The sequence below is a fragment of the Hylobates moloch genome, unplaced genomic scaffold (assembly GCF_009828535.3).
Source record: "Hylobates moloch isolate HMO894 unplaced genomic scaffold, HMol_V3 SCAFFOLD_1, whole genome shotgun sequence".
NCBI lineage: Eukaryota > Metazoa > Chordata > Mammalia > Primates > Hylobatidae > Hylobates > Hylobates moloch.
This window is the reverse complement of record NW_026652276.1, coordinates 16,088,018-16,109,236: the sequence shown is the minus strand read 5'-3', so window position 1 is coordinate 16,109,236 and position 21,219 is coordinate 16,088,018. Positions and strand designations below refer to the sequence as shown.

The 21,219-nt window shown below is 36.9% G+C and overlaps 1 protein-coding gene across 1 annotated transcript in view; it reads left to right on the top strand.

Annotated features, from left to right (window-relative positions):
• NYAP2 (neuronal tyrosine-phosphorylated phosphoinositide-3-kinase adaptor 2) overlaps nucleotides 1-17,625 on the top strand; it is a 335,656-nt gene extending 318,031 nt beyond the window's left edge. The window contains exon 7 of the mRNA XM_058437901.1: nucleotides 17,551-17,625. Within this exon, the coding sequence (XP_058293884.1) occupies nucleotides 17,551-17,556 (6 nt within the window). The 3' untranslated portion in view covers nucleotides 17,557-17,625. The remainder of the gene's footprint in view (nucleotides 1-17,550) is intronic.
• The last annotated feature ends 3,594 nt before the right edge of the window (nucleotides 17,626-21,219 follow it).

Below are 21,219 nucleotides of genomic sequence, written 5' to 3'. Positions count from 1 at the left end.
ACCCAGTATCTTACATATAAGTCCCTAGAAACCCCTGCCTCCTCCCAGACTCCAGGATCATGCTTCAGAGGTCTCAAATTCAAATGATTGCATGCAAGAGAGACAAGTTTCTGTCATCAAATATTGCAACAGGCAATAAGCAGGGTAGAGATTGAAAAACTGGAAGATGAGGAGAGGGTAGCCGGCAATACAAACTTCAACATGAGGGTATGAAGTTTGCCGGGGAAAGACACAAGGGTAGGGATGTTATGAAGCTAAAAAATAAGATTATCTAGTTCTGGAAAACGTAATTCATCTCACATATTGTTGGGTGGAATCTTTGAAAGAAGTTTACATCATTTTTATTTGAATGTGTAGACTCTTTTCAAATAAATATATGGATTTTGTAAAATACACCACTGAAGAACTTCATCAGAGTGGTTTGGAAAGGTAAGTGAGACAAGTCAAGGCATAAAAATGAAGAAAAATTAGTACAAGGAAATAGTAAGGCCAAAAATTGATTGGCCACCTTATCTTCTGATGACTTCTCATAGTTTTTTCTTTCTGCTTTATCAATGCATCATTCACTAGATCTAAGAAGGTGAGATGGGATATAAACAATGAATAGTCAACTGTGCAAATTCTTGAGGGAATATTTTAGGTATCTGGGGAATTGTAAAGTTTCTGAGATAAAGTGCGCTTGATGTGTTGGGGAACCATACAGGTCATCATAAAGATGAGGTCAGGGAGAGAGGCAGGGGCCTGATTATGTAGGCACTATGGAGTTTATATACACGCACTGTGGAAAACATTTTACTTATCTATAAAAACCAAAGCCATAGGTGAAGTTTAAGAGTCTATGGATCTACTAAAGAGGATCCCTCTCTTGACTGATCAACACATTTATTAATAAGTGTGGGAAGAAGACCAAGAATCACCAAATATTTGATAAAACCTAACAGCATGAATAAAAGGAAATTAAATAAAATAGGTAAGTAAAGGAAAAGATGTTTAATAAATTACAGTTAGATTGATTGCCAGAATTGGGTTCAATGTGAAACTAATGAAGATTAAATTTAATGGTCACACACATGTTAAAGCTACTCTAAGATGAGGGGAGAGACCCTACTAATGTGTTCGTGTGTGGTCATATGATTTGGTAAAATTTGTAAAAGTAGGGCTATTTTGACTATGGTCAGTTGAGAGTGATACCTTTTTCTACTCTAAATTACTTTCCATCCTACTTCTCCTTGCTTTGGGGGCTCTGGAATAGCTATGGGAATTTTGGGGATTTGGCTAAGAAGAACTTGGATTGGATATACATTTACTTTAGCAGGGTATTTTCATGTGGCTCACATAATTCATAATTCGCATTTTATTTTTTGGTTAAAAACATCCCTCTTCCATCTATATAAGCTTCAGTCCTCACAAAATTTGGAATTGCCTCTCATTCTCATAGATATTCATAGATATCCAAAGGGATATAATTTCCATAAAGTAAAACAAACTGCAAAGGGAAAAATAAATCAGAAAAAATAAAACTCATAAAATATGGACTACTTCAGCTGCTTGCCCTTCCCTCATCCTTTCAAACAAAAGAAAACAAACAAGAGAAAATGTATAGTTAAAAGAGTAGAGCCCTTTTACCAACCATTTCAGGGAAATATGATTTGGATATCTAAGAAACCCTTAGGTCCAAAGGCTGTATTAAGCATCTTGTATACATCACCAAAATAGTCTCATTTCCTGAATATGCTCATTTCTTTTACCATATGATTGCTGCAATATTTATGAGAATTGATGAAATTCATCTACTTGGAAAGTTAAGCACATATGTTCGCATATAAATGACAAGGTAAGAAAGAGTGTTAAACATAACTTAAAATGATCAATGTACACCTCCTCAGCTCCAAAATTTGCCCTTCGTTGCCTGCTGTATGAAAATCTAGCTGGGCCCTTTACATTAGTCTTTCTATATAGCTGGTATGATGTTAAGCTTTGTAAGCAGAGGGTGATGGAGAGACATGGCAGGAAGAATTTCCTCTCTTCCTGGTTCTTTTTATCACTTACTTCTTAATCTTATTGTGCAGCTGCCAGCAGGACATTTGTGAGTCATTTGTAGCGTGCACCTCCATCCTATTTCAGTGGAACCCCAAAGAGATATTTTTTTGCTTTTTTAGGGACTATGAACCAGGTGTGTCCCAGGGAACCTAGAAAACATCTCTGCCATCCAGTGAGTCACAACCACATTTGTCTCCTGAGGTTGGATCCCAGCCTTGAGGAAGGGACTCTCACCTTTTATATATGTATTTCTCTTTCGAGCAATCTCCCCTAACCCTAGGGAAATGTTTAAGCTTCTCTTTACTGCTTTTTAGATTTTCTCTATTAGAGTTAATAGTTCTTTACTTCAAATTTTTCCCGTTCAAATTACTGTATAGTTTTTGCCTTCTAGTTGAATTCTGACCAATACACTTTTTATTTTCTTTACTATTATCATTGTGTTTTTCATTTTTGTAAACAGTTTTATAAACTATTTCTACTATCCCCATAATAGAAATTTGTATTTTATAAATCTTACAGTCACTTTACTATTGATGACAGCAAAGCATTGAAACTTGTGATAAACTTTTTGAGCCAAAATAAATATTGGTTGATTTTGGTACTACTTACTTGGTAGATGTCTTAATACATCCTGTATATATTTTATTGGGGTATTCTTAATCTTTTGCTTTTAAATAAAAGACATTTGAAATTCAGCAAGTTCTCCAATTTTATTCCCCTCACTTTCAAGATTTTTGTTAATATTAAATAAAATTAAATTTAATGCATTTGATACTTAATAAAGCTGAACACAGGTAAGAAAGTTGGTCTTGAGGTGGAAGAAGGTTTTATATCATCTGAAGTTGGAAAGACAGAGCAAAGGGTAAAGATATGAAGAATTTTGTTGAGAATGAGGCAGAATATTAGGTGAGTTTCTGTCCTATGTTCCTAATTATCCCCAAACAGAAAGATACAAGGTCGTCTGCTATCCAGAAAAGGTAGAAGACTTGATGAGAATGAGCACAACAAAGAGGAAGATGGCTATGGTTAAATAAAATATTTTCCAGTCTTCCTAAGAGTGCTGCTTGTACCAGGATGCTGTTCCATAGTGTCCCTCAGCCCTCAGGGTGGGGCTGGTTAGGGAGAGCAGACTGCAGGACTGATCTGCTAGATGGTTATTACAATGGCTGAGTAGCAGTAGTTTAGACCTGAAAGAGATGAGACTAATCTTTTTTTAAAATTCATTTTTTCTCTTCTCTCTGTGTATACCACTGAATTGCATTTCCAGAATCACACCTGGATGTGGCCCTTGACCGAATTTAAAACGTGAATAGAGAAGATGAACATCCATGCCAGCCCAGTCTATGGAAGCCACTTAGATATGCTCTGTGGTGACTTTGACCTCTCCAAACTGACTAGGTTGGGCTCCCTCAACTCCCACCCTAGGCAACTTAGGCAGCCGCATGCTGAAGATGGCATAGTGTCCTTCCACTAGTTTCCCCATCAGTATGTAAAACTGAGTTATCTCTTCCCCATCTGTGCACATTTATTTCACTTGGAGCTACCCTGGACTTTTACGGAAAGGGAAAATAATCTATTATATTGACTTGTTACAGTGTGAATCTATTTGTTGTACCATTGTCAGTCCAGGCTGCTACAAGATAACATAGACTGGGTGGCTTAAATAACAGAAATCTATTCCTCACCATTCTAGAGGCTGTGAAGTCCAAGATCAAAGCTGCCTGCTGATTTGGCTCCTGGTGAGGATCCTCTTTCTGGTTATATCCTCAGAAGGTGGAGAGGAAGAGAAAGGAAGCCAGCTCTCTAGTGTTTCTTCTAATAAGGGCACTGGTCCTATTATGAAGGCCCCACCCTCATGATCTAGTTTTCTCCCAAAGGCCCTATCACCAAATTCCATTGCATTGGGAACTAGGGTCTCAACACATACATTTTGGAGGGACACAAATATTCAGTTCATAGCTACCATTCAACCCCCACCCTAACAAATATAACTGGCTTGGTCCATAGGATGCAGTAATATGGTAAAAGAGCTAAATATGTATTGTTTCCATTTTTCTATAAGAAATAACATTGTTTTCTGTCATTTTACATTATAAATGGTTATAGCAGATAAAAATGTACAAGTGAATAAATAATAAATTAGAGTAGAGCTTGTATTCTTCGGAGAAAAGGCTCCATGATGATGCCAAGAACTATACAATTATTGTTCTTTCTTATAAAATAAAATAATATAAATATTTTACTACTTATAATGCATAAATACAGAATGTGAAAGTTAGCTGTTCTGACACCATCTGGGTTTAAGCATATCATTATTTTCTAAAATATCAAATAATATAATTACATTAATGCAATGCATAAAACTTATTTTCCAGTGTAATGTTTCTCTCTGTGGAAGGGGCATCCAATAACTTTTTGGCCTCTCTCTCACTTGCCTTCTCTATCCTTCCCTAGGGAAGGAGGAATCACATCATTTTTGGTTTGGGACAAAAACCTGGCTCAAATGTGTTCTGCGTCTCACAGAGGGCATGCATTTTGATCTGCTTCTATTTGAAAGTTGGTGAACCTAGCAGCAGACATTTGGCCTTGGTAATATATTGTCGTCTCATAGTTCATGACTTTGAAAACAGGCAAATTGTTAAAGATAAATTAAGGTTTAATACATATTCAATAGAGCAATTTTTTTTCTGTTTCAGAAACCTTATTCCTTCTAGGAAAAAAAAAATTGTTGGAAACATGTTTGTGAATATTCTAGATCAGGCAGCCAGAAATAGTACGTAATACATTGATATATAGTATTCCCTCGGAAAAAATAAAACTGGGGGAGGAACCTCCCTGGGCCTAAGTGTCTACATGGCAGGGAAAGACTGAAGCTGAGTATCCCATCTGTACCCAAAGCAGATCCTCTCCCATTTGCTCTACTCTTTCCCCCTCTCTACTGTCTTCCTAAGCCCCACTTCATTCAGTGATATTACCAGCCTGACTCTGTTTGAACTCTGTTTCTGGTACTGTGCTAGTTTTCCCTCATGGTGGTGTGCATCCTGGGAATTAATAAACAAACATTGATTACAGACTTGCTTCATGGGACTTGGTTTTATGAGGATTAAGGATGAACTATTCTCAAGAACAATATCCACACATTAGCCATTGAGTGCCAATAATGTAAATATATCAGTGCTTTCCAAATTTCCACAGATTCAGCCCTCCAGAAGCAGACACTGAGACAGAATTTGGGATGCAAGATCTTTGTCTGTGATCAGCAAATGTGAAGGGAAGGGTGAAGAAGAGCACTCAGCCAAGGATGAAGCTGAACAGTGATGGAGGTCCCACAAAGTCTTCCCCAACCTTTCAGGAGGCCCTGAAGGGAGCTCTGGAGCTCTGAAAGATCTTATATTGGGTCCAAATGGTCTGCTTTTTACACTTCTCAGCTCCAGAAATAGCTGTAGAAACAGCCCTGAGGAGTGGGTAGCTGGGGCCAACAGCTTCCCTCACTCTCTGTAGCTGGGCTGCAGTCTTCTTGAATGGGACCTGAGTGGCACCACCTTGACTCTACCACACACATTAATCTAAAATTTCAACATCCAACAAGATTCTGTATCAAACTTGATGAGTTGACTCTAACATTCATCTAGATTTAAAAATGTGTGAGAATAGGCAATACAAAATTGAAAATGAACAAATGGGGAGAAATTGGCCTGATAGGTTTTAAAATACTCTATGAACGTCCAATAATTAAAATTGTGTCATATTAACACAAAAAAAATAGACTAGGGGAGGTAAAAATAACAGAATAGAGGTCAGAGAGAGCAAAATATATTATATCTATATCTATATGTGTGTATGTGTGTGCATATATATGTATATATATGGAATAAACATAGAATGCATGTGGCATGTCAAGTCAGCAGGGAAAAAAGATTATTCGACAAATAGTGGGAATAGTTGCTTATTCATTTGAACAAAAAATTCATTTTGGTCTCTACTTTATTAAAATAAATTCCAGTTACATTGAGGAATAAAGATAAAATACCCCGCAAAACTATAATGGCATTTTATAAATAATTTAAGTCATAATAGAATGTAATACATTTTATAATGCTTTGCTGAGTGGGGAAGAGTTCTTACATGCAACAAATTTCAGATTCCATATCTATCAAGAAACTGAAAAATTTACTCTATGAAAGTAAAAACTATGTGCAATGAAATACACACAAATCAAATGAAAAGGCAAAAGTTAGTCCAGAAAAAAAAAATTGCAAAATTTACAACATACCCAAAGTAAAAATGTGTAACACATAAGAGCCCTTAAATATCCATGTGAAAAAGCAAAATAATAGAAACATGCAATTCAGAGTAGACACGAATAGCTAATACACAAAATATAGTCAAATCAATAGTCAGAAAATGCAAGCTAAACAACACTGGTAGATATTTCTAGATTATCAGATCCTGCACAAATTAACATGATTGATAGGTCATATCTAATATTGGCTACACTATGAGTTAATGTGTATTCTCATGACCATTTCTTTCTTTTTTGTTGTTGTTTTTTAGAGACAAGGTGTCACTCTTTGACCTAGGCTGGAGTGCAGTGACATGATCATGGCTCACTGTAGCCTCAGCCTCTTGGGTTCAAATGATCCTCCCATCTCAGCCTCCCAAGTAGTTGGGACCACAGGTGTGTGCCACTATACATGACTAAATTTTTTGTTTTAAATTTTTGGTAGAGACAGGGTCTCTCTATATTGCCCATGCATGGACCATTTCTAAAAGAATAAATTACTACAACCTTCTTATTTTTTATTTTTATTTTTATATATTTTTTAAGATGGAGTCTCACTCTGTTGCCTAGGCTGGAGTGCAGTGGCACGATCTCAGCTCAAGGCAACCTCCACCTCCCGGATTCAAGCGATTCAATTCTCCCGTCTCAGCCTTCTGAGTAGCTGGGATTACAGGCACCCGCCACGATGCCTGGCTGATTTTTGTATTTTTAGTAGAGATGGGATTTCACCATGTTGGCCAGGCTGATCTCCAACTCCTGACCTCAAGTGATCCACCGGCCTCAGCCTCCCAAAGTGCTGGGATTGCAGGTGTGAACAACCATGTGTGGCCGCTACAACCTTTTTAGAGGACAGTTTGGCAGTATTTGTCAAAATTGCCTACATAAAAATCTGCCTGTGGGTATCAAATTGTACAATATAAATATAAATGGGTATATTGCCGTTATTTTGTATTTGTGAACAATTGGAAGCAATAATTCTGTTATGAAAATGATTAAACTAGTCCACAATACCGATTGTCTATCAGTACTGGGTATGAGGTGAGAAGTATTTGAGTATGTTGCAGTAGTAGACAACTCCAAAATCTCAGTGGCTTAAAAACAAAAGGTGATGTCTTGCTCACACAGGGTCCTCTCAGGTCAGCTGGGGCTCTGCCTTGTGTTCTCATCCAGGGGCCAGGCAGACAGTGCCACCACCAATCTGGAGTTTTATACCATATTCCTAGCAGAAGAGAGGGTGTGGTGCCTTGCAGACAGCTCTTAAAGCTTCCACTTAAAAGTGATAACATGTCTCTCCCACTGACATATCATTCACAGGGAAATACCTAACCTCAAGGGCACTGCAAATTATATCTACTGTGTGTTTCTTAGAAGTACAAGAAATTAAGGAACTACCACTCCATGGAATAAAAATATATTATACCTAAAAAGAATGAGGCAGATAAATATGTTCATATCTCAGTTTAAAAGTTCCAGTGTAGTTCTACAGTGTATTTAAATTCCATTGCTATCTTGAAAATATATACATTTGTATATGTATATATATGTAAATGAATTGACAAAGTTTTGAAATTGTAAGACCGACCATTAACAAGAAGATTGTGGCACAACGTTGGTTGGGAGTAGTGATGGGATACTTTAACTTTTACTTTATATACTGTAATATGTTTTTCAAAATATAATTGTAGGAATACATCAATATTGCTTGCCTGATTTAAAAACTAATTTAAGAAAGTCACCAGAGTTTCTTAGACCTTCTTTTTCCATTTCTTTAGATGGAAAAAAATAATTATCTAAGAGTTGAACTGGAAAAATAAAGCTACTATCTGCATCTGCATGTCCCAAGATATATTTGTGGAGATTTACTATCTATATCTTGTGTTTCCCAAAAAATATTTATGTGAATTTACTCTCTATATTATGTCCCAAGTAATATTTGTGTGGATTGGTGAAGATGCATTCTATAATATTAGCTGTTCCCAAATAAAGGAGTCATTAACTTTTAGCAGACCAAAATATATTTTACTAGGAAATTTTAGCCCTTGATCTCTTCCCAGTGGCTCTCCCATTTCTTAAAACAAAAGAGTTATTTAGGAAAAAAATCCTGGTCTTTTTTCTCAATAGTCATCACAGTCATCACTTTCACACACACACACACACACACACACACATACACAAACACCATCCCTACTACCCCCCCAAAACACACCCCCAACATACACACACAGGGTTGTTGATTGTCCTAAGCTAATTCATATATATGATATCATATATATTAATATATGTGTGTATCTCCATATCTATTTATGTATGTATACATCTATATATATGTGTATATATATGTGTGTACAGATATCTATATAGATGTGTATATATGTGTATGTCTATATAGATGTGTATATGCATATATATCAGACACACACATATATTTATATGATATGAACAGATTTATTATAAGAATTGGCTCAGGTGATTATGGAGGCAGCCAGGTCCCAAGTTCCCAGATCTGCAGGGTGATTGGCAAGTTGGGGACCCAGGAGGACTGATGATGTCGTTTTAGTCCAAAGATTGGCAGGGTGAGACCCAAGAAGAGCTAATGTTTCCATTCAAGTCTGAAGGCAGGAAGAAAACAATGTCTCAGTTTGAAGGCAGTCAGGCAGGAGGAGTTCCCTCTTATTCAGGGAAGGGTCAGCCTTTTGGTTGTATTCAGGCCTTCAACTGATTGAACGTGCCCCACCCACCTTAGAGAGGGCAACCTGCTTTACTCAGTCTATTGATTTAAATGTTAAATAAATAATTTTTAAAAACTCTCACAGAGAGACCCAGGATAATGCTTGACCAAATATCTGGCTACCTCATGGCCTAGTCAAGTTGACATAAAATTCACCATCACAGAAGCCTCATAGTACAATGAACTTGCTTCTGCAACTGCTAGTTTAGCTAGATGTTAACTTTGTAAAAAATAGATTGTGGAAATGTATAAGCCACCACGCTTATCCTCTCACAATTTTATCATATGTAAGTCTATCAGGAACTATATTTTAATGTCATGATAAATCTGTGCTCAGTTTTATATATCTTGGTCTCTGTGCAATAATTAACCTGATTCTTAAATAAATGGTAAAAAATCTTCAAGAACATTTTATGAAATTCCCCTTGGTGGCATTAAGCACTAAGGAAGCTAATTGATTCCTTAAATTTTCAGTTAAGCCAGTGTATTCTTACTTACATGTTGCCCAATTATCTAATCCACGTTTATCAAAATAGATCTGCCCTCTTACTTGTAAACTTTATTTGAATTTTCTTTTATTTTATTATGCTTTAAGTTCTGGGGTACGTGTTCAGAATGTGCAGTTTTGTTACATAGGTATACACATGCCATGGTGGTTTGCTGCACCCATCAACCAGTCACCTACATTAGGTATTTCTCCTAATGTTATCCCTCCCCTAACCCCCCAACCCCCGACAGGCCCTGGCGTGTGATGTTTCCCTCCCTATGTCCATGTGTTCTCATCGTTCAACTCCCACTTATTTGAATTTTCAGAGAATAAATTGCCTTCATGAATTTTTCTTCATAAGCTTTTATCTTGTAAGTCATATTATGAAACTTTGTTCATTATCTAGTTAACTTTTCATCTTGGATTATAGATGAAGAGGAAAACCTCTGAAAATATAATTCTAAGGAAATTGGATGTGATATATTCCATCCAGAAAACAGTTTTGTTGAATGATCACTGCTCTGGAAGACTGTCAGTAATTCTTATCAATGCACTTGGCTAAAAATCATCAAGGCAATAATTTTATGGTACTTAATATTTTCAAGTAGAATTATATTTGTTAAGCCTGATTATTAGCCAATGGACCTATGAAGCTTGAAGCAAAGTAATATCAGATTCATCAATCAAAGCATTAGAGGGTTAGAGGATTTTGCAAGATTATGTAGCCAGCACTCTTCCCATATTTAGACCTCAATGGTTCCAGGTTGTAAGAATCTATTCCACAATATTTTAAAAGCCCTCAGGATTCCCTAAGAATTTATTACCAAAAAAATTGTATGGCAGAATGTAGCAATAATAAAATAGGTTTATGATATTTTGAAGCACAAAACTGAGACATTTTGATGATTTGTCTTTCTCCTAATTTCAAAAATTCATGAAATACTTGCTAATAACTACTTTCTTATTTCTAGAAGAGCCTTAAAACTTTAATGAGAATGGTTAGAGCATCTACTTAAAATAAGCACAGCTCCGACTTAACCCATTTAAATGGTCTTCCAATGAGACAGGAAAGCAAAAAGAAGAAAACCAGGAAAAAAATCAGAAAAAAATGTCTGATATTTGCAGGCCACCTGAGGACTGAGCATGAATTTGAACAGCCTTTAAGAGCTGCCAGTTCATCGGAGTTAGCAGAACGTGGGAATTCAGCCTCCCAAGTGGCAGAAACTCTGCCTCCTCAGCCATCCTCTTAAAAGCTCATTTTCTCCAGCAGATCCCTGAAGGTCTGAGATGAAAGACATGGCATAAACAGGACTGGCCTTCAGATGCCCACAATATCTGGGAGACCTGAGGTTAGAATTAATAGATACGGGTATCTTTAGCTGTTTTTGTCTCCAACATCTTGAGACCAGGTCAAAATTAGAAACAATTCTATTTGAGGAACTAAACCAGAAAGATTTATCAGTTAGGGTCAGGTTCAATTTCAAAAATATTTTTGTTTGGCCAGCTTTGCTTTCCAGCTTTGCTTTAGGAAAGCATGGGTTTAATGTTTGGTAAAACTCATTTATTAATTAAGGCTATTCTGTAGAACTATTTCCCAGCTCAAGTTGGAATTAAGATTCAGACATTTTTGGAGTGTGGTACATTGATCCTCAGGAAGTTATTGGAAGAATCAATTTTCTGGAGAGGTTTGGTCTAAAGTATCTTCTACACACAGGGTAGGGTAGTTAAAAAAGAAAAGCAAAATTAGATAAAATATACTAATTATTGAAGGACAATCCTAAATGAGAGATTTGGAAGAATCATAGAGAATGAATCTTTCCAGCAGCTAAGAATGCTCTGAACTGGGGGCAAAGGGTGAGAGTTCAGAAAAAATAGCATACAATGAATCACTGATATTCGTCCTTGGTAAAAGGACTTGTGCCTCCCAGTCTCTTCTAAAGCTTACATTCTTGAGTGTGGCAGGGTTGGGGATGAGGGTTGGGGTGTTGGAATTTCTATGGAGTTTGGGGAAGTCAAATACAGAGAAGATTTTTATGGGATTTCTATAAAAAATCCTAGAGTCTAACAAGCCTCACAGAGTCTGTCACATATGACTCAGGACCAGAAGGGTACCATGGAGGTGTAAAGTTAAAAAAAAAATTTCACTAGCATAACAGGAGGTGAAAGAGCAAGGCAAGTGTGGTAATATCGGGAAAGTAGGGGTGAGGGTTATGACAACTCATCATCAGAAGTGGTTAAGGGTCAACAGATCCCATAAGAATGCTACGGAACAATAAATACTTTATGTATATTACTAGTGTCATAAATGGTCAATATAAAAGCTAAGAGCAATGATCACAACTATGAGACTATGGGACCAGGAATGGAGAATGTGCGTTGAAGTGCATTTAAGGTAACTCATCTTTCAGAGTGAGGGGGAAATAGGTGTCATCTTTATTAAAGAGTGTCAATAAGCATATCATTGACAATTACAGAGGGAACCATCATAAGATCTAAAAACAATCAAGATGAAAAGAGATTCATAGAGAATGGATAAGGAAATAAAGAAATAGACCAATGTTATATTTTAGCCTATTTTTTTCTGTACGATTCAATGTTACTATGTGCAAGAATTACTATAATAAAGATGCAATGACAGTAACGATAATATCATTTGTGTAGTGGTTAAATCCATGGATGTAAGTATGCCTGGGTTTTAAATCTAGCACTTATTCAGAGGCTTGAGAAACTTTCTTTAACCTCTCTCATCTTAGTGTCTTCACGTGTAAAATCAGAGGGAAATTGTAGCTTATTCCTAGGATCACTGCAAGGACTTAATCTGTGAGTCTGTTCTCTGAAAGTGAATCTGTGTACAGCATTTAGACATATGGTAAATACTATGGAAATAGTAGGCTTTACTGCATAATACTTCCGATCTTTAACAGATTTATATTTGTCCACATAATGGTGATTCCTAAATCTACGTAACTGGGGTTTGTGACGGTTAATTTTATGTGTTAATTTGAGTGGACCACATGGTGCTCACATTAAACATTGTTTCTGGTGTGTCTGTGAGGGTGTTTCCAGACAAGATCAGCATTTGAATTACTGGTCTTAGCAAAATAGAGTGTCCTCCCCAGTGTGGGTGGGCATTGTCCAATCCATGGAGTGTCTGAATAGGTTGAAATGTGGAAGGGGGATGCACCCCTTTTGTACCTGCCTCACTACTTGAGTTGGGCCATCTCATCTCATAGCCTCCTGTCTTGGAACTGGGGTTTACATCACTGGCTCCATGACCTTCAGGCCTTCGGGCTGAATTACACCACTGGCTTTTCTGATGGTCCACCTTGCAGATCTCAGATGGGGGACCTCTTAGCCTCCACAATAATGTAAACCAACTTTTTATAATAAATATCTATATATGTGTGTAATATATGTGTTTTATATATATATATATGAATGAATATGTATATATAGATATATGTGTGTGTGTGTGTGTGTGTGTGTGTGTGTGTGTATATATATATATATCATACATATATCTCCTATTGGTTCTGTTTTTCTGAAGAACCCAGACTAATACAATTATATCACCTTCTTCCAAATGGGTTACTTCCTCTTCATCCCAGAGCCTGAATGCCAGGTTGAGATCCCATTGTCTCTCACAGGGTTCACTGCAGTAACTCCCTTCCAGGCCTCATTCCTCTCCCTAGGCTTTCAGCCCTCTAACTCCTTCTCCAAACTTCCTCCAAAAGATTTTGCTAACTTGACCAGATTCCTCTTTCTCTATTAAAGTCTTTAATTATTACAAATTGTGTAAGGAGAGTTTCCACTTCTTGGTAAAGCAGCAAATCTATTTTGCTCTTCTGCCTTCTGATCTTAACATCTCGTGAGCAAGCCATGCTAATTTTTTGTATTTATCCAAAAAAATCTATTGAGATAATAGTTTTGTTCTATAGCAATGGAGCCTCATCCAACATAGATACTAGGATTTTAGTACATGCTTACTGAATGAATGAATGAATCAATGAGATAATAGAACTATAATAATGCTGTTGTTTGCTTGATTCTAGAAATAGATAACATTTTTTCTAATCCTAAAGGTCTCAAATATTACATTTATAGGCTTCTGTGTCATATAAGTCCAATATGATGAGAAAATAAAAACCAATCTTTTCCCACATGTTTGGGGCTCATAGTTTTATCCAGAGTTGATCCTAAATACATATTTGTTAAATAATACATGAATGGCTAAATGGTTGAATGAATTAATATGTGTTCACTGTGAGCTCAATAACGCCTATTAAACAAAGTTAATTGAAATTAACTGCCAGCTGTATTTGAATTTTCACATTTTTAGAATTAAAAACTTCAATCCCTAGTATAGTTAAATGTCTTGGTGTTCTTAAAATAGGTGACATTTAAATGCAAAATTAGAGCCCAAAATCGTGTATTCAATGTTTTATCTATTACAGTTCAGTGTATAGAATCTTTTACTCTATTAAAAGCATTCACCCCCAAACATTAGTCTCCTTTTCAGCCTTCATATGTTCTTGCTATGCAAATGGCACAGAGAATCCCAGCTCACCAGGAGTTGTAAAGGGCCTTAGTCTCAACACCTGTGAGCGTGGACGCTGTGAAGGCAGATCTTTTCAAAGCAGAGTGAACGAGGGCCCAGACAGTTTAAAGCGGGTGTGTGATTAATGTGGGATGGTGAATGCTAATGGCTGGGATCCAACAAGCACAGGAAGACAAGGAGAGAAGCTCAGCTCAGTGGAAAGACGTGGTTGTATGTAAAAGGCTGATAAGAAAAAGCCTCCATAAATTGTTTGGTCTGTAAAATACCAGGTTAACCTGGAGAATTGGGCCAAAGCTTAGTGGATATGAACCAGCGTCTGAGTTTCTTTTATTCTCCCTCACTTTTTCAATATCAAAACTATTACCAAAGACTGGAGGGGCACATCTCTTGCTTTCTGCTTCAGGATGGGGATATTGGGAGCCTCTGATTGGAGTTGGCATGATGAAAAACAGCTTGAACTTTAGAAAAGCAAATGAGTTAATCTCATTTCAATTACAAGGTTTTATGTCTCCTATTTAGTTATAAGAAGGCAGTATAAAAATTTAATTGCCAAGAGGCAGAAAACTGTGACAAACCTTATTCTTATTCCCTATGTTGCTTCTTGGATTTTGACAGCATGAGCTCTGGGTATAACTTCAAAGTGAATTAAATAACACCACCACTGAAAGGGAGTGGTTAAGTCAGTCAGTGATAATCAATAGAAGTAATGAATAAATAAATCTGACCCTGAAGTCAAAAAGGAACTTAAAGTTTATTTCTTGTTTCCAGATAAGAATGACAGTTAAAATAATAGTTCTATTCCTGGATGAGACCATGGGTTAATGCATACTTTAAAGTGACTTAAGAGTTGATTTGGACCTTAACAATTGTGACACAGGAACTCTGAGATAAAACAAGTTTCTTCGGGTCTCTCTGTGATTCTTTCATCTGGGCCAGATTTTGACTTTGGTTTTGACAACTAGCTAGTCTGTACTTAACATTCATTGCAGTAATCACAGTTTAAAAGTATGTATTTTTCTTTTGTAATTCTCTGTTTACTCCTCTAGAAGCCGTTCTGCTTCATGAGGAAGGGGTTACATCAGTTCCGTCCACTCTAATCTATCAGCATATAGCATGGTACCTGACATAACTTGTGCTTAATTAATGGGTGCTGAGTAAAAGAGTAATGATGTGCATTTGAAGACTGTTGGACAGAACAAGTCATCGGAGGACAGCACAAGTATTAACAGTTGGTAACTGCAAAAAAGATTTTGGTGAAACTCAAGTAAAGACTGGCTAAAATTTTCCCAAAATGAAATAAATTCATTTATTCATTTTGGGAAAATGTGAGCTGTTGAGTTCCCTTTTACTTAGGAAAAATTTTATACTGGATCCTGGTAACAATCAAGGAGCAATGTATTGCTCAGGACATACAAAGCCTTTGATGACATAACCTTCCACTGTCCCTGAGCTTCTCCTGACCTTTCAGGCTTTTCTTCCTTCCCAGTCTGCTTGCATTTCCCACTCTGTCCTTCCTGATTGTCTCCATTGCTTTTGTCGGTATGCTCCCTCTCCCTGGAATGCTTATCTCCTCTTTGCAAGTAATCTCACTACCATTCTCTACATTTTAGAGTTAAAACTTTTGAGCATCCCTTCTGTGACTTGTGACCTCACTCTTTCCTTCTAACCTATTCCCTTTCGTAACGATCTCACTGCATTTTAAGCATGCATTTTCCTTTTTCCCGAAGACCATGAATCTATTGAAGTCAGAGATAATTTCTCATATCTTACTGAATTCCCACCATGGAAAATAGACCTCATGCTTCTCAGGGTATCGATAAATGATGGTAGAATGAATAAATCAGTGACTATTGGCCTAAGCTGTAAAGATTGCCTTGCTGCTTATGATGATTAATTTCATGTGTCAACTTGACTGGGCCATGAGGTGCCCAGTTATTTGGTCAAACATTATTCTGAGTGTTCTTGTGAGGATGTTTTGTGATGCTTAACATTTAAATCAATAGATTGAACAAAGCAGATTGTCCTCCCCAAACTGGGTAGGTCTATTGATCAGTTGAAGGCCTGAATGAAACAAAGAGGTTGACCCTTCCCTGAATACAAGGAAATTTCTCCTGCCTGACTGCATTAGAGCTGGGCGATTGTTTTCTTCTTGTCTTTGAACTTGAATGGAAACATCAACTCTTCTTGCATCTTAAGCCTTCCAACCTTTGAACTGAAACTACATCATTAGCCCTCCTGGGTCTCTAGTTTTCCAAATACAGAGCTTGGGACTTCTCAGCCTCCATAATCATGTGAGCCAATTCTTTACAATAAGTCTTTCTTGGAGGATGCTGACTAATCCACTTCTTGTCAGTCAAAGCAAAGTAACTTGGAACATTTCTCTCTTTGACGTTCTAATGTCTCCTGATATTTTCTGTTTGGATATAGTGATCTAGGTGACTGAGATTTTAAGGTAAGCATTTGTGACCTATGAGTATCTATTTTCTGTTCCTTTATTTTCCTTTATGTTCATACCTTACCTGTGCCACTTTCTAGCTCTTCCTTATAATAAGTTTGAAATATGTATAAATTGAAAACATACAATTGTGGATAAAGAACATGTTTTTCTCATGAATTTTATAAACATTTTCAACAACAAATGTTTAATAATATTTCTGCATATTTACATATAACCTATTGCCCTGTCAATTATTTTTCACTGATTCTAACTTATTGCTTTTCATGAGCTTTGGAGATTTGAAAGATCAGTCCTGTACTTTCAGTGGTCAATTATTTTTAAAGGATTTCATAAAACTTTAAATGCATTTTATCTACTTGAATACAGGTTTACAGCTGTATAAAAAAGTAAATGTTCATTGACAGTCAAAAAAAGAAAGTCAGAAATGTTTTATAGAGAGAATTAAAATATTAAGGTCCATATTTGGAGGAATAAAAGTATAATAAAACTGTAATTATTTAGAATTCTGTTTTTTGTAGCACGGAAAGAATACCTGAGATTATGGATGACATTAATGGTTATGATGATAATGACTGAAAATAAAAATAAAATACAAAGATAGGCTTTGGAAATTAAGTCACACTTAAAACTGCTAATAATACTCGATATGCTATTGGTTAGAGAATTAGTCAGAAGTAAAATAACATATTGTTTTGGAATTGTGTTTGGACCTTAACATTGTTAGCAAGAGAGAGATGTTTCAAAAATATTAAGATCATGTCATTCTATGGCTTAGCAATCAACAGTGGTTTCTTGCCTTTGGCACAAAATTCAATTTCCCATTTTAATCCATACATTCCTATTTGCTCTGGTCCCTGCCTATGTATTCCTGTTCATGAAGTTTCAGCCCTCATGACCACATTCTTGCCAAGTTTATTTCTTCTTCAGTGTGTTTGTATTTGCTGTTTCTCATTATTCAACTGCTTTTTAGCAAATCTTATTGGTTTTTGTATTTCAGATCTGAACTCAGAAGTCACCTTCCTGGCCTTCTCTGAGAATCTGATTTGATATGTGGTCCTTCACTTCTGCTCCAAGCAACACTCTATACATCACTGTATTTATCTTCTTAAAGGCACCTATCAGAAATATTTTCTTCATTTATTTCTCTGAACTACTATCTTAGAATTCAAATTCCATGAGAGTAAGTGTTCTTTCTGTCTCATTCACTGCCACATTTCCAGCTCCTGGGAAACTGCCTGACAAGAAGCAAGAGGGGAGCTAGAATGATCAAATGGGTTCCACATAAATCGTAATGTTGTCAAGGCCTTCTGGAAAAGCCCTTGGAGTTAGCATTTGAGAATCTTTGCAGAGTGAATAATCCACTTTGTTTTTCCTTTTTCCCAAATACCACCACCAAATTCCACTCAAGGCATTTTCCCTTTCATCTCTCTTTCAGTGTTTTAAGTTGGGTATCTATTTCTTATTTCATAAATTTGCAGATTATGTGAAGATGAATTATATAGATATTTTATTCAGATCATGGACTCAAGATCTTATCCAGAAAAACCTTCACCTCACAATAGGCAGTAGACTATTTATAACAGGATTGAATTAAGTCACTTTAATATCATAGGTGATATTCATCAAAGGATGCTACAATAAACAATCCGATGCATTCTCATCCATATTTTATAATATATTTAAATAATTAAGTGGCTATTTCATAATTGGGAATGGGCTCATCATATAAAAAACAATCCTTAAAAGTCAGGATTAAATTTAAGAAAATTCAAAGATACATTTCTTCTATAAGGAGATTGAGATAAAAATCACTATTACTGGGAACTAGAAGTTTAATTTTTCACAGAAATTACTTGGTTGTGCTGAGATTTGTGGGTTGTCAAAACAAAGATGCTGCCTACAGACACTTGAGAATAAATGCTTCCTCGAAGTCACTGGATATGCTTTTCATAATGTCATTTATACTTGACTCTTAGAACATCAAAAGGTGTAAATCATTCTTCAGAAACTAAATGAGGTAGCTGTGGCAAAAATTCAGTTTTGGCTGTGCTTTTGGCAGATTTCTGGGGCAGGTCTCTACCTGGCCTCAGAAAGAGGATTACTGTCACTTGAAGAGCACTTGAAGTAGCTCCTTGCCAAGATCACCATGATCTTCAATGGATTTGTATCATGATTGGATTGTAGGGGTGCTGGAAAAATGCCCTGCCATTATGCTCTCTGAATCACCCTTAGTTTATAAGGAAAAGAAACTCTAATTTATTCTAAGGAAAAGAATTCAAATATGCATATAACTCTAGTATTTCTTTCTTCAATAAATTTATTGAATATCCACCAGGTGCTAAAGAAATTACCTGAAAGACTAATAGGATGCAGTTATACAAGCAACTAGCAACTTAGTGAATGGGATAAATATATCTGCTTGCAATTATGATATATTGCAACATGAATATTGTAGAGCACCAAACTCAACTTGAGAGAAAACACGACATAAACATTTCTGTAGAAGATCAGTTGAGTCTTAAAATAATTAGGAGGGTTTAGTAGTTCAAGGCAGAGTGGAGAAACACAGAACATTTTATGCAAAGGGGCACACAAGTGAAAGCACAGATCGTGGTGTGGTGTTTCAACAGTGAAGTTTAGGCATTGTTGACAGTTCATAAAGTGTCAAGCAGTAGGTGGCAGAAAATGAGTATTCAGAGGCAGATTAAGACAGTGATATGAAAAGCTTTTCTAGGAAGCTTGACTTTTCAGAAATTCACCATGCCCTTTCTGTATGCTTGACACTAAGAAGTTAGAAAGGTACACTTCATGTTCTCCTGCCCTCCACAACAAAAATGAGTGTACCCTTCACATGTCGAGTACCAAAGACTACAGAGAATGGGTCTTTACTTCAGGTGTGGACTGGACAGAGTTTGCTTTGGGGAGGGAGTTGGGAATACCTCATATTCGTTTATTGCTTTCTTCATTCACTGCTCAGGTCCCAAGGCAGGCCCTAATTTTCCATTCTCTAGTGCTACCCTCAAGATGGTCTGCCTTTTCTATGTGGTCCTTTCATCCGCATCTCTAACCCTGGTCTGACCTGGGATGTTCTCTATCCTGTAGCCTAGGATCTCTGCAAAAAGAAGAAAAAAGATAAAGACATACCAATTTACTGTGTTTCCTTGATTTCAAACATATTTTACCTAGCCAAGAGTGGCTGGTTTGGAGAAAAAGTATGAAAATTTTGCTTAAAGAATCTGTCTCCTGGCCGGGTGCGGTGGCTCATGCCTGTAATCCCAGCACTTTGGGAGGCCAAGGCAGACGGATCACGAGGTCAGGAGATCGAGATCATCCTGGCTAACACGGTGAAACCCTGTCTCTACTAAAAATAGAAAACTCAGCTGGGCGTGGTGGTGCGCACCTCTAGTTCCAGCTACTCAGGAGGCTGAAGCAGGAGAATGGCATGAACCTGGGAGGTGGAGGTTGCAGTGAGCCGAGATCACACCACTGCACTCCAGCCTGGGTGACAGAGTGAGACTCCGTCAAAAAAAAAAAAAAAAAAAATCTGTCTCCTTCTCCTATGTTACCTGCTCTTAAAAGCAATATAAAATAGTCCCTTCTGTTATTTAGGAACTTCTCTGGGTAAGCCATGAAAGAAGTACATACTTTGCCCTCAGAGGATTTTGCTGGACATGAGTGAAAAAGCTTTTAAACCAGTATGTGGAACAGAACAGAGCCCTCAGAAATAATGCTGCATATCTACAACTATCTGATCTTTGACAAACCTGACAAAAACAAGAAATGGGGAAAGGATTCCCTATTTAATAAATGGTGCTGGGAAAACTGGCTAGCCATATGTAGAAAGCTGAAACTGGATCCCTTCCTTACACCTTATACAAAAATTAATTCAAGATGGATTAAAGACTTACATGTTAGACTTAAACCCATAAAAACCCTAAAAGAAAACCTAGGCAATACCATTCAGGACATAGGCATGGGCAAGGACTTCATGTCTAAAACACCAAAAGCAATGGCAACAAAAGCCAAAATTGACAAAAATGGAATCTAATTAAACTAAAGAGCTTCTGCACAGCAAAACAAACCACCATCAGAGTGAACAGGCAACCTACAGAATGGGAGAAAATTTTTGCAACCTACTCATCTGACAAAGGGCTAATATCCAGAATCTACAATGAACTCAAACAAATTTACAAGAAAAAAACAAACAACCCCATCGAAAAGTGGGCAAAGGATATGAACAGACACTTCTCAAAAGAAGACATTTATGCAGCCAACAGACACATGAAAAAATGCTCATCATCACTGGCCATCAGAGAAATGCAAATCAAAACCACAATGAGATACCATCTCACACCAGTTAGAATGGCCATCATTAAAAAGTCAGGAAACAACAGGTGCTGGAGAGGATGTGGAGAAATAGGAACACTTTTACACTGTTGGTGGGACTGTAAACTAGTTCAACCATTGTGGAAGTCAGTGTGGTGATTCCTCAGGGATCTAGAACTAGAAATACCATTTGACCCAGCCATCCCATTACTGGGTATATACCCAAAGGACTATAAATCATGCTGCTATAAAGACACATGCACACGTATGTTTATTGCGGCACTATTCACAATAGCAAAGAGTTGGAACCAACTCAAATGTCCAACAACGATAGACTGGA